This window comes from Malaya genurostris, chromosome 3 (genome assembly GCF_030247185.1).
Source record: "Malaya genurostris strain Urasoe2022 chromosome 3, Malgen_1.1, whole genome shotgun sequence".
Lineage (NCBI taxonomy): Eukaryota > Metazoa > Arthropoda > Insecta > Diptera > Culicidae > Malaya > Malaya genurostris.
Window position 1 is genome coordinate 109866025 of NC_080572.1, and position 14395 is coordinate 109880419.

Consider the following 14395-nt stretch of genomic DNA (forward strand, 5'->3'; position numbering starts at 1 on the left):
TTCTTAAGGAAAATTTAATTTCAAACATAGAAAACTTGGCTTGAACTCGAACACTCGGGGTTTTTTTCCTCATCGTCAAATATAGTTTACACTTTCAATGTGGACATACTTTTTCCGATGCTTTCAGTTTCTTACGACCAAACTGAATTATTAACCAGTTAAAAATCATAAGATGCTGCTTTCACGCAACAACAAAAATCATGGAGGATAACGTAAATGAAACAACTTAAAAAGCCATTTTCACAGTTAAGAATTTTATTGTTTTAGTATTTTTACTATTATTCTTACGTTTTATTCCGCTTGTATAATTGCCTTACTCACTATAGTGTATATAATAACCATTTCAATTTAATAATAGCAATAATAGTACACATTATAATGTCTGGTAATAATCACTTACAAAAATACTCCTTACGTAGGGTTTGTTGGTTTGTTTTATTTCTTCTATTGCGAACATAGGCTTAAGTCCTACAGAAAAGAAACAGAGAAGTTCTACGTAAAAAAACAGAAACATATCGTATCACCCTTGTCGGTGAGAGGGGAAAAACATATTTTAAATTGCATTGATGGTTTGCGTATCTGTTGACGGAATTTCCGTCGCATTACAACATAATCTTTCGAAATTTTCTCTTATCAATTCTTCAATCAATCTTATATCACTAGACCACCACATTTCAGTTTAACCGAACTCACATATTACGTATCACATCTGTTCACATCAATTTGCATTTTTTATCAGGTGTTTCTCTTTCATCTTGCACGCTGCCCACTCTCGTGCTGACACATTTTCGTTGCAACCTCTTATGTTCTGCGCGCACATTCGCCACGTGCCAGTTTGCAATCAATGAAACCAATCAAATTTAACTAGAAACTACAAACTGACATAAAACGTCATCACAAACGATCCGAGAATCACGGTTTTTGACGCATTAACAAATAAGTTTTTTTTTTCTTACTTTTTTTAGGAAAATTAGTTTACTCGTGTTATTAGATTTTACGTTGCCTGTGGATGTTAGCTTCTCTAGGTTCTATTGCTTAAGGAGGATATTACCGACATATCCCCCAAAAGGTTGTTTGTTGTTGAATATGGTCGTCATCTGATCCGATCTGATGGCATTGATAGGAGATATTTTTACTATATGTTTTGTGTAAATATTTGAATCTTACATAATGGTTTCTTTTTATTTCAGAGATAAGAAATATGTATTTAAACCGTTTCAACTTTTTGTGAGTAAAGCTTTTGTTTGGTTGGAATTCGAGGTGAAATTAAAATTTTTATTTCTAAATGAATATCATATATTATCTGACTCTCATTGACCCCACCTTAGAATTAGCATATCATCAAATGGTCCTAAACATGGATGAACTTTTTTTAAAATTTATAAATTTATCAAAACCACACATAGCAGATAAAGAGACTCGAACGAAGTTTTTTCACCCTCTGTGAAAATTTTAAATTGACTGTCCGCTCGATATAAGAAGCCCACTACTGCCACCTACTCGACTGTTGCATTTTATTCCCCAGTCGCTCAAATCACTAGACTAGACTAATCAATTTCTTTCAAATCACTAGAAAACTAGATCTGACAACGGTGGAAGGGCTGGTTTTTTTTCCATTTTATGTTAGAATATTCCAGTTTATGATTGGTCAATTGTGATAATCTCGTCTGGAAAACCAGGATAATAAATGCTCCGGTTGGGTTTATAGACAGTGTTGCTAAGTATAAGGGAAATCAATCAAAGACGTATTGAATAAATTACTATATCTTTAATTCATCAAAGGTTTTTGCATTCCAAAGTCAAATAATAATAATCAGTATTTTTAATATAACTTCTATTACTGTGTAATTCAAGTATTCCCGTATAGAGTAATTTTCTTTCTACTGACAACCGACCAAGTATTAATTTATATTCACTGCTAGAGTTGTTCTATAATTAAATGGATTGAAAAAGCGCAGTCTAGAAAATAAAACCGAGTTCTATTATGCAGCTGTTTGGAACCATAATAATTTTGTGTAACGTAGAAAGAAACAAAAGGTTAAGTTTACGACTTTCAATACAAAGATTGCTTTACTTTGAGTGTTAGAATATTCTTATTTAGCATGAATTGCCTAAACGGAGTTATCGAAATCAGCCATTATTAATTGATTGTCTTCCATAAAATGGAATTTATTGGCAAATAACATTTGTCGGGGTGCTGAATATTTTCTTGATACAAATGAATGCATATTAACATGTACATCAAACAATCTGAAATCACTGAATCCGACACATAACCCAGCAGTTGAAACATTCCCAGCATGATGGAAGAAGCACCCAAAATTGTGTCAATCGCGACGACATCTGCAAGTTTTCGCTGGACTGCTCATAGAGCGCAAGTGCAAATGACAGATTGTCTTTCGATTATTACGGGGCTCTTAGCAATCCTGCTCTCTAACTAATAAAAATGAAAACTATCAACCTATAGTCTGCACTGAGGAAATTATCGAAAAATACTGGAATATTCCGTAATAATTGTAAGAAAACTTAAACAAACATAATTCGTCATTTGCACTTAGGTCGTAATGAAAATTCTACACAGAATAGTAGTATTCTTTGGAAAACAAGAATATAATGGTCCAATAAAGTGATAGACTGCATTTGCTGCTATTCATTCTAGTCTTTGGAAAAAGGTAAATTCAACCGCTATCATAACATACTAATACGATACAATCTATTCACATCTCTTCAACTATGATAAATCATATTGAGTTAACCAATTTCCATCTATTCAACGAACGGGAAATATTTGCTAATCTCATCATCGCCTTCATACAAAACAATAATACAAATACAAAACAAACTCCTGTTTCGCTTCCCAAGATGAACTACCACCCTTTGCTTCTCGACTACAAAACGAGTCGGCAAGATCTACTGCTTCGTTGTTTAGTTATTGTTTTCGCAATGGAGCCGAAAATGCGCTGATTTAACTCAACTACTTTCCAACATTTCGTTAAGACCTGAGAATTTAGAGTGTACAGAATAATGCATCTACGATTCTACCGACGACACGACCTGCCACTCGTCTATCGAAACTGTATCGCAAATTTAACTACCCCTCAGTAACTGGTAATGTCAAAATGAAATCGTTGGAAAAACTATTGAAACTGGCAACTCAAGATGATGATATATTGATTTTGAATAACAGTTATTATCACCTTGGTTACTGCATATTGAAGACTTGAGATTAGTTGCAAGTTCTCCAGTTTCATCACCTGTTAGAGCCGTAGATCGATCAGTTTAATCAGATAGAGGCTTTCTTGAGCGCTGGCTGGGGCTCGAACATGCGAAAAATGTCTTTGAACCCAGTGCTATCAGGTTGCCGTATGTGGCCAATATTTATTGTATTGGATACTTTCAATGTATTGTTGGTATCAGGTTATGTTTTAACGACTTAGATTTATCAAGACTATCTGCTTTGTTAATAAGTTTTTAAAGGTGGTGAAGTTCTGTCCAATAATCAAAATTTAGTACACATAAATGATAAAGTGGAGTAAAATCGGTATAACAATACTATTCTACGAAATGCAAATAATATTCATTTACAGCGAATCAAAAGTACTTTAAGGTTTGGCTTTATTTTTTAATTCTTTCCAGAGAAGCACGTCATCGAAAATACGAAAATTATATTTGTTCTTTTCTAATGACTAATGACTGAAGTAAAACGATTTCAATTGTTCGCCAAATCATTATTCATTCGCCACTTCTTTATCTGTTCCAAATCGTTCATACTATTTCCTTTTTTCAGTTGAAATATTTTTACTCTACCGCCAATAGCATTTTTCGTCGATTTATTGTCCTTAAAATTAGGTGTTACCTTCATATAGAAAGAAGCTTTGTTGTACAGGTATGTAGTGTTCGTTAAAAAAAATAAGTGGAAAAAACTTAGGAAATTGTCCAGTAAAACTAGTCCAACGGGGCTCCAACTCCTCATATTAAAAATTGCTCAACAATGGACCTCTGTCTGCCGGGTTTGTTGAACGAAAAAAATGGCATTCTGTTTCAAAATCAGCAAACGAAATTCCCGTGTTGGTCTTCCGTAAAACGATTGATTGGACGTTCATTGAATCAATGATACAACGTATTGGATCAACGAAGGACCACCGTTGAACGTTTTTTTCTAAGAGGGTTTTTGCGGTCAGCTTGATGATATCAACGCGAAGTAATTGTATTGGTGTTGTGCACACTCACTGTGATGTTTCAATTGAGAAAAGAAAAAAACAAAATAATGATTTCGAAAACGATATGAATTTTTGTCACGAACTTCTAAAAGAATTTCGGGTTGATAGTGAGCAAGAGTGCTTTTTAGTGATACTGTATCATTCAGTGCAAAACATTTACAGCTTATATTTCTACAATTTCTGAAATGTCATTCGGCACTTTGAAATTTCGTCTGTCAGATTTCATTACAAACACTCAAGCAAGAAATTTAAAATAGTGTTCTATTCGTGTTTCAAAGTTTCATTAATTTGAAACAAATTCGTCGATCAGTTTTAAATCTGTTTCGAATTTGTGCTTGAAAAATAAAACTAGTCGTAGATCTAAAATGGATCAGCCCATATCAAATAAAACAGCAACAACCTAACGAACATGTTGGGATATGTAAAATAACTAAAATATTTTGCTTTCAAATTTGATGATGATTTTATTTTCGAATAATTTCGCATATCAACTTCTAACAACTGTAACCCAATTCCACACTTGGAAAAATAAACCATTCAACTTGGAGATTATCAATTAGCTGGAATAAACAGCCTTCAGACAACCGAAACTCGATAAATCAGCGTAGTAGCTGTGCTGTTTTGAGTTATGAGTTACAATGAGTTTGAGTATGATTAGGTTAGCGTGTAGGCTTATATGCTGAATGATGGACAGGACATCGATGTGGATATTTCCGAAACTGATATCATCACAGTATCCGCCTTGCTGTTGTTTGAAATTGAGCGTTGGGATTTACCGATATCAATATCTTTTTTTCCATAGATTAGTTTCGTTTTGAGCTGTATCAGACGCTGTGTTTCATTGATTAGAGCTTATCTTAGAAGTATCTTGATCTTTGAGCGTCCAATTTCGCGCCTGACCTATCATAGTGAACTGATTGATGACATTGACATGTAACCAGTTGATGGTCATAGATGACAAGCGATTCACATGGAATCGTTGAGTCCGGACCGAAAGTTACATAAGCAGGTATAGCCTTATTTAAGCGCATTCGTATCAAACGTACGATATTGAAAAAAATCTCACTATTCCATTTCAATGGATTGAATTACTTCATACTGCGACGTGCTTCATGATACATACGCACTTCTAAGGATCAATCTGTTAAACGAATTCAATTGCTCTGCCTTCCTTCAGAAATTGAATGTATAAAACACTATTTCTTTTGTTCAGCTGAAACAAATTCTTTTTAAAGTCGACAACGAAGGAATTCTTTTGTTTTAGTAACGGTGCCTTTTATTTGCAAGTTTTACTCATTTCGAAATCGTATATTTGTTTTCAACACTGTTTTCTTTGTTTCTGTCTTTCTGGTCGTAAGCGGTTTTCTCTTGCATAGTTCCCCGCTTCAAACATCAACGAATCTGCATGCATTCCAATATGTGGATACACTGATAAAAATAGCACTTCAATTTAATGTGTTGTTGACGTGAAAAGTCTTACTTTATTATGGAGCGCCTTTTCAAAATTCGCCTTGTGGTGGAAGGGTAGAAATTAATTGTGAATATCTCAACTTGTACTAAAAGCAACAAGCTTCCTCTTAATTCTAGATTCAGGAACTAGATTTTTGAACCTAGTTTCTTGTCTAGATTTCGGAACTGAGTTTAGAGCTTTAATTTAAGTTCGGAACTTGTATCTAGAATTCTACAGCAGGAATTCAACACAAGAGTTCTGTCGCAAAATTCAAGATATGAATTCTAGATGTGTTTTCTGGAACAGAAATTGATATGATATCGTAGGCTATGAATATGAAATGGTTCCGAATATAGTTCCCTAATTCAGTTTTTGTACATAATGTAATATGTTTTGATATGTGTTAAACACATAATTTTCAAGTGGGACTGAGTACAGCACAAATGTACAGGCAATGTATACACTTGATTTTCAAATTGTGATCAAATTGAAATCAAACAATGTGTGTTGATGGTTTACAAGCGTTGCTCATAATGTCAACGTGCAAGTTTTTTCAGTGTAGGCCCTAGTACGGATCAAGCAGACGACCACTTTAAGAAATCTGCCGGCATTCTTTATAGCAAACCCAATCATGCCAAAAAACGTTATTGAAATAATGGCGCATGTCTCAACATCATCCATTTTTTTAACATATTACATATGAATATTTACTTCTATTTAGTTGCAGCAAAAAAAAGAGAGCCGGCCCAAAACATATGAAAGTGGCCAAATTTCCTCCGTTACTTTATATTAACAATATTCAGCTCACAGATTTTACAAACAAAATATGAGCTACTTACCATTTCTGTGAGCATAATGTCTTCAGTCAAATTTCCATACACGTATGTGAGAATGTTGTCCAATTTGAGTACGAAAACAGTAGCACTACACTCTCATCAGTAAGTAATCATTAGACATACGAAGTTCAATGTTACGCCGTGCGATGGCGCTTCTAAGTTAAAGACTGATTTCGCTTCAAGCGAATCATTGATGATGATGACTACTGGAGTCTAGATAAATGGGTGTACCGTTACCCTAAAAAATAATAAAAAGTAATTATGCAAGACATAACCGACATTGACGACATTGTTTTTGAAAACTGTCAAAGCCCTGAGTTGGTCGTTGAATCCATAGAGCTCTCATCTTACACAACATCTATCGTATGTTCGAGCCCGATCTGGAATGATTCTTAGTGTCAACCGGATCGACAATGGTTCTGTGCGATAAGAATCCGTTGCGAAATCTGTTGGGACGAAATTCCACAAAAAAATGAAACGCCAAGATATTGCCCAGAATCTAGCCAGGCTTCTTACGGTTGCCGAGATTCTAACCAAGTGAGCAGCGGCTGACTTGCAATGTACCGAAATCTAAAAAAACAACATCTTTTTCGAACGATTGCTTATGGACGAGAGCCATATGACGATAGGCCAAAGACATCATATTTCCAAGATATCCAAGCTCTCACATTTTACGAACAAATGAAGCCAAACATTAGGAAAGGTCCCAAGTGCAAATGACAGTTTCTCTTTGACTACTTTCTCTCCAATCTGTATACCTTCCATCTAACACTTCATAAAGAAAAATGACTGAAACCATAAACCATTGGAAAATACAGGAATATAGAAGACCGTAATAATTGAAGTTAACACGGAGAAACTGTCAATTGCACTTGTGACAATTTATAATGTTCATCGAGAAATCATTAGCGATAGTCGTTTTTACGAGCATGGTACCCGCAGGTGAGTTCGTATCGAATCTCGTACAAGTAGGTACAAGTACGAGTAGATGAGAAAACTGGCAAACTCGTGCGCGCTAAAATAGCAGCACTGCACACCTCTACAATTGACATGATATGTTCAAAGCAGCCATCTGACACCGGTATGTGAGCACCAGCCATTTGAAAGTACACCGCATAGCGTTTTGGCTACCTGGGCAGCCATGGCCACCAGACGGCTACCAAAATTGATTCAGTGACGGTTGTCAAATCCAATTTGACAAAACAAAGTCGCCTGTATCTAAGTTAGCCGGGCGTTTTCATCTTCTCACCTTCGCTGAAAATGTCAAAGATTTCAATGTGGAAAAATCCTGGTGGATACGGTAGGATCGTTTGAGTTGTATATCTGGCAGCGGTGAGGCAGTCGGTCACCAGAATGTCTGCCAGCCATATTTTTCAGCTGGCAGCGTTTAGTCAGCCATCTGGCAGCCATGCGTATGCGGGAAACACTCATCGCGATTCTCAAATTGTGTTTTGATACTCATCGCGATACTCAAATTGTGAAAATTACCTGCACCTGATGTCCCAAAACACTGTCTGATGTAATTTAACTAAACCGACAAGTTATTGTGAGAGAGTCGACCCAAAATTCGTTAATTTTCGTGCACGAAGTAACCCGTAAAGCAATTGCATTACTGATTGTTTGTTTACGTTTCAATCAGCTGATTTTGAAGTTCCGATTTGGATCTCATCAAGATGGCGTCGTGACAGGGGGCCGGTTCAAAGGGATACCGTGCGATAACGTAGCTGAACTGAATTCTAATTTCTCTTCAAGCTAACAGGATCTGGATAAGCACATGCTTTTCTGTTCGTCGCCATCTTGGATCTGTTCATTATTTTTACTGCACCACTTGCTATCGTGATATTCAAAACGATAAAAATTTTGTTCTGGCAACAACCAGCGGCTGCCAAACCAACAAAAGTGTTATACAATCGTTATAGCAAAGGTAATAGACAAACAGACTTAAACAAAAATTTTCATAAGCTCTGTAAATTTTAAATTTGCGATACGTTTGATATAGGAAGCTATCTTCTACCTTCTAAGCAATTGTTCGCCTCGATCTTTCAAAGCGTTACCCTTCATTCCGGATCGATAACAAAGTTCTGTAACCTATTTCAGGCATTTTCTAACTTTGATTGGGGCACGCAATGACAAAACTGTATATTCAATACACATTTGTCAGATAATCATTAAAAATCAAAAAATCATATTTCAAATCGGGGCTTACTACTGAATCGAGAATGGAGTATTTGGCCCACACAGTGAATGTTGAGTTCGAGTTTTTTATACAAAAGCATAATTCAATCGTGTTACAGAATTCCGAATCGATCGAAGTACATAATAAAGGTGAATATATAAAAACTATGGCTTGGTTTGCTTGTTTTGAATATTAAAATAGAAAACTTAGCACTGCAGGAAGAAAATAACGAAACTAAAAACTTTTCGTAGTTTATTGAAATGAGACCATGCAAATTTTACTTGGAATTTTTTCATTCTATTGATACTTTGTAGCAGACTGTAATTGCCAAACTTATATAACAGAAAGATCTTACGAAAAGGTTGTGTAATTTGGTAGTTGGAATTTGTTACTTTTTTTATTAAAAAAATGTGTTCAAAGTATCCATTCTGGCTGCATTACCTCAATTAGTAAAATCAATGAAAACATCACTAAATCAATTAATGTTGGAATCGAATACCAACAACTCTTGGTTTCTGAATTTAAATATTCTTATATTTTTTCCATCCTATTCGTGTAAATGAACAGGTCAGCCACGACGCAAAACTATATGAAAATTTAAATAGAAGTGTCTTCACAAACATACATTAGCTGATTTGCGAGCCTTCCAAAGTAGTGACCAAACAGATTTAAATGAGCCATTTCAAACAAATTTCTGGATCTACTAAGTTTCAATTAAGATTTTATTAAGAACAATACGAAAATAATTGTTGAAAATGTCCGATTCAAAAGATTCCTTTTTTTTTTCTCTCTAAACTAACAGTTCCTACTAATGTTGTTATGAGCTCTCAGAAATGATTTTTATAGCCCGAGAGACAAGTTTAAAAAAACTTAAAACGTATATAATCAAAAAAAGACTGATGAATGAAATTGTAGCAATGAAAATTAGCGAAAAATTAACATAGGCTGAGCGCGATCCCGCAATTTTTTTCCACATCAAATTGAACTATTATAATCGTAAAGTACAACTAAAATAAAAATTACTCCATTGAACAAACCATCCATCAATGTACAAAGTTTTAGGCGATCACTGTGTGGTTCAATTCCCAGGTTCCTCCCTGGGGCGTATTCAATATTCATACAGGCACCAATCTAATTTGCAGCTTTCAAACAATGCGTCAAATGTCTTGACAAGATATCCACCCTCATTCCAAAGAAGCATGCAGAGAAAGGATATTTTAGAAATATTTCCGTAGGACTTAAATCTTAGAATAGGGGGGTTTATGAGGCCACTCAAAGTAAAAAAAAACCATTTCATCGAAATTTATGAGGAATTCTATTTTTCGCCAAATCCATTCCAGTTTTGAGGACTAATTTTTTTTCAGTTAGATCTTTAGAACCGCAATTTAGATATTAAGATTCACATAAAATCTACGGAAAAGTGTGCAATAATTTGACACAAAAACTCGAAACTAATAGATCATTTATCATCCTTTACTTTTTAAACGGTTTTTAGACCAAATGAAGGGCGGAGCTGAGATTAATGGGAATACGTTTATCCTATTATGTTGAGAAAATGTGTAATAGAATTAGACAAAAGACTACTGCTACTACTTGCGAACATTTTTCTTCAGAACGAATATTCTGTATATTGAGCAAGATTCGAAAATCGAGTTGATTCTAACAATTTTTGAACTTTGTACAAATAAGTACCCTACCATAGCGAAAAAAGTTTGTCGAAATTTTGGACATGCTAAATCACTACTTCTATCAAGATCCTTCAAATCGAATCGGCTAATAAGTAACTTTCGAATGAAAAAAATAATGCACCCATCAATACCATCAGACGAGATAATCTGCAACCCGTTGTGGTTGATTCAACTCCGGTTTGCATTCGTCCGCAATGATCGACCATTAGTAGTTTTTACTCTCTCGAATTGTATTTTAGGCTCACAATTTACAGCACGGGTGAATTGATAGTAAATTTGCTAGATATATTTTCATCATCTTCCGTTCATTATTTTGACTAAGCGGTTGTTTTGATCGAGTTTTTTTTATTTATTTTGCTATTTAGTAACTATCACTATTTAGTATCGTCGCTTGACTAATTCGAAATTGTATTTTTACGATCGCTCGAGACACGAAACGCGCCGAGTCGGTCGTAGTTATTCGCATAAAAATGTTCTCGAATCGATTAAAACGATTCCACAGTATTTGTTCTGCTTGTTTTGCTGCTATTGTTCTGAGAAAGTGAATTTTGAGGTTTTAGTTCTATTACTGTTGTTTGTTTGTTTTTTTCTCTCTCTTGTTCTTCATTCATATCGTTGGCAGTAAAATGCTTTCTATGTTTTTTTTTTATTTTAGTTGCTCGTTTTGTTCTCGGGATGAATCTCACTGAGATAGCCTTATATCCTTGGTGTGTTCTTCGTTGAACTGAAACTAAATGACATTATTTTCTGCACTCGTGCAGCGGCCCTCTGATAGCTGAACAGATTCAAAAGAAACACAGATACGTATATTAAAAATAGTTTGTTTTATTAAAAAATACATTATAACTGTAATATTATATTGATCACATTCGCTATAAAAAAAACTGAAAACTGAAATTACAAGTACTGCTCAGGCTGTGTTCATTTCATTCGTTACCCTCGCATTTATCTAACTTCTGATTTATAAAACCATAAGTGTATGTCTTCCTTCATTCAGTTTTATTTTTGTTTCTCTCGCAGAACTAAATCTAGATTCTAAGACGTGTATATATTTCGACTAAAATACGATTCTTTATAAATGTTACCTCACTTGAAACATTCGTAAAACTAATATCACTCTCGCATTTTCTCTCTCGCGTACCTTTTCCTTTCTTCTCTAGAACATCCTTTGCTGCTTTAGAAATTTCACCACCGCGAGTAAGGGTGATAACAAGCGAGCGGGAGACAAAGGTTCAACCCATGTCCCATCCCAGTCCCACCGTTAACTGAAGCACATACGCATACCTTTGCTCACTTCAAATATGCCGCTTCTTTCGCGCTTATCGATCGTTCAGTTTTTCTCACTAATCAATAAAGTAGTGTTAATCTTTTTTTTCTTCTTCTTCTTCTTCTTCTTCTCTATCTTATGGAGGAAAGTAAATGTTTCCTTCTACTAGTAAAGGGATTCAAAGGAATAAGATCATCGTTATAAACTAAATATTGTTTTCAAATTGTGTACGTGGTTGTCACAGGTGAAAAGTAAGAATGGACCTCCAGAATGTTCGATACAAAAGTTTGAAACCAAAACAGAAATCAACTCTAATAAAATGACGACACCGTTCGATGATTGATCACACGCGATGAGACGAACACGTTAGAAAAAGTAAGTCTAACGTGGATAGGAAATGACAACACGGCTACACACATGTTTGACAAGATGATTTGCGAATGGACAGAAGAAACTGACGGCTGAACATGTTAGGACACACTGACTGTGAATGGAAAGTAGATGCGCGTAGCTTTGCGGACCGACTACGATGCCCCCCGATGGCCACGGTGAGGCAACGTTTCGGTTTCCGCATGTTATGTGTTTTGTTTTGTTTGTTTGTTTGCTGTTGCAGTGTATATTCACTATTCTAATTTACGCGGTTTTCGAAATGGCTCGGCGATCAATCCCAGCCGTTTTCCTTGATCATGTGAGCTAGTTCTATGATGTACTTTCCTTCCTTATATTTTTGGCTAGACTCGAAGGCGTGTTCCTGCAAGGGGGGGGCGTATTAATTAATTAAACTTAGTCGGAAAACATACAGCGGTTATTTACATATTTCCATCCTAGAGGTGTCTTGCAGCATTCGCAATATATGTCGGCTACGGCATGTAAGCCTGTTAGTAGGACGCGTTCCTCGGCCTGGCCGCACGCTACGTTGACCCTGTATAGAAAGCATATCTATGCATCAGTATGTTTCGTTATTGCCTGTAATTCACTTATAGTTTATTGTTTTACATATCGATGGGATTGATGATTGATTCGTGCTGACATATGAATATGCTCGGTATCAGATGAATACCTTGGGTAGTTAGAAAGTACTAGAATAATAACGAGCAAGGAATAATGGACCAGTAACTAATGCCAGATAATGAAAATGCCGCAATCTGCAATCAAACGCGAAGTTTCTTATTTCTGGAAACACGAAAAAGTTTCAGTTGAATCGGCCAAAGTTTTTTCACTTTTCGTTCGTTTTCACGGTAATGTTTCAAATGTCATTTTTCGTCCTGTGAGCAGATTCAATTAGAGATGAACAAACTAACACGAATTTAGCCCCATTGAACGATACACAAATGTCCCACTGGCTGATGTTATGGTAAAGGTGGTACAAAAAAAAATTGCTTGTCAATTAGCATGATGAAGAATCACATCCATAGGGCAATGTACTTACACCGAGTTGAACAGATACGCCCGTCCCTGACTTCCTTGGAACGATTTCGATATAAGCTCATCGTGACTAGCTAGGTGTGCCCGACAGTGGACACAGGAATACGTTCGATTTGCTGGCGGTAGGTAAGCTTGGAACGTTTTCACCATATTGCTACTTCCTGACGATAATGACGACGATGACGATTGCCCGTTTGCGTGCCCTCCGTTGGCCGCTTCCTGTTCGACAGTGACAAGGGGGATGCGAAAAAAATAAGAATTAGAACATTTGGATGTTTTAAACCGTCAAAGTGATTTTCCTAATTGGACCAGCTATTCTACCTGGGTTGGATCGTGTTCTCGATTCGAGTCCAGGCCGAAAGTGGTGTTTAAAACTAGGTGAGTGGTGAAATGCGTGACTCTGGTTCAGAGCCGCTGAGTAGACGGCGGTGTTGGTTAGTAATGAGAAAAAAAACAACCACGGATTCAGTTTCCGGTGACTGTCTGTTATTGACCCTCTTAACCTCCTACGTAAATTTAACGGTTAGTATTTGTTACCCTAAACCTTACTGCGATAAGTGAAAAAATGGTTGGTTCTTTACTTCGAACAGCAGGTTAAACAAGGATATGTGCATCCGTCTTAGAGGCCCAGCTGCTGAACGCTGCTGCTTTCTATGGATCTACTTCTGTTTTGCTTCCACGTTAAATCAACCGGAACAACTGCTACACCATCATTCGATTTATCTGGGGTTGCGAATCTATCGACTGCCGATTAATCACTCCACCATTGAATGTTGTTTAAACCCGAACTATTATCCTGTTGGCAATTCAAAATTCCACAATCAACAAGAGGCAAATCTTGGCTTTTCGATGCCAGCAAAAACTTCCTGTCTGAACTTATAGTTTTATTCTGCCCCAATAACAACACACTTGGCGGATAAGCCTTTTTTCCAATTCCCGAATATTGTTGTATGGCTGCTGATAATGGTTTATTTGTTGATGTTTACGTTAATCTTGCTGGTGTCGGTAATGCTGTCGGAAAGCTGAAACGAAACAAAACAAGCAAAAGCGTCAGACAACTTGACTCACGTTTTTTGCCACCTTTTGTTCTGGTAGCAAATTTGTTAATTTGATAACTGTTAATGCGCATTAAAATGCTGGAAAATACGAGATAAGACCGGAATAGCAAACGATTTGTGTCGATTCCGCTATATTGTGGTGAATGGAAAGTATTCCTGTTAAAAGTCAAAATAACCTATTTCGCAGCATCGTCGTCACCAGCACTCATCGCTTTGTGAAAAGATCTTACCAATTATATTTTATCAGATTTTACAAGATGACGACACGAGTGAAC

General features: G+C 36.0%; 1 protein-coding gene across 11 annotated transcripts in view; it reads right to left on the reverse strand.

The window, feature by feature from the left end:
- Positions 1-328: 328 nt before the first annotated feature.
- Positions 329-14395, reverse strand: part of LOC131439673 (protein yippee-like) — a 257659-nt gene continuing 243592 nt past the window's right edge. For 9 of the 11 annotated variants that reach the window (XM_058610981.1, XM_058610983.1, XM_058610987.1 and 6 more), the window contains exons 2-5: positions 13644-14084; positions 13067-13281; positions 12451-12559; positions 329-12388 (exon numbers count right to left, since the gene is read on the reverse strand). In XM_058610981.1, coding sequence (XP_058466964.1) covers positions 12299-12388; positions 12451-12559; positions 13067-13281; positions 13644-13676 — 447 coding nt within the window. In that variant the 5' untranslated portion in view covers positions 13677-14084 and the 3' untranslated portion in view covers positions 329-12298. The other 2 variants (XM_058610990.1, XM_058610991.1) reach the window with 2 other exon arrangements.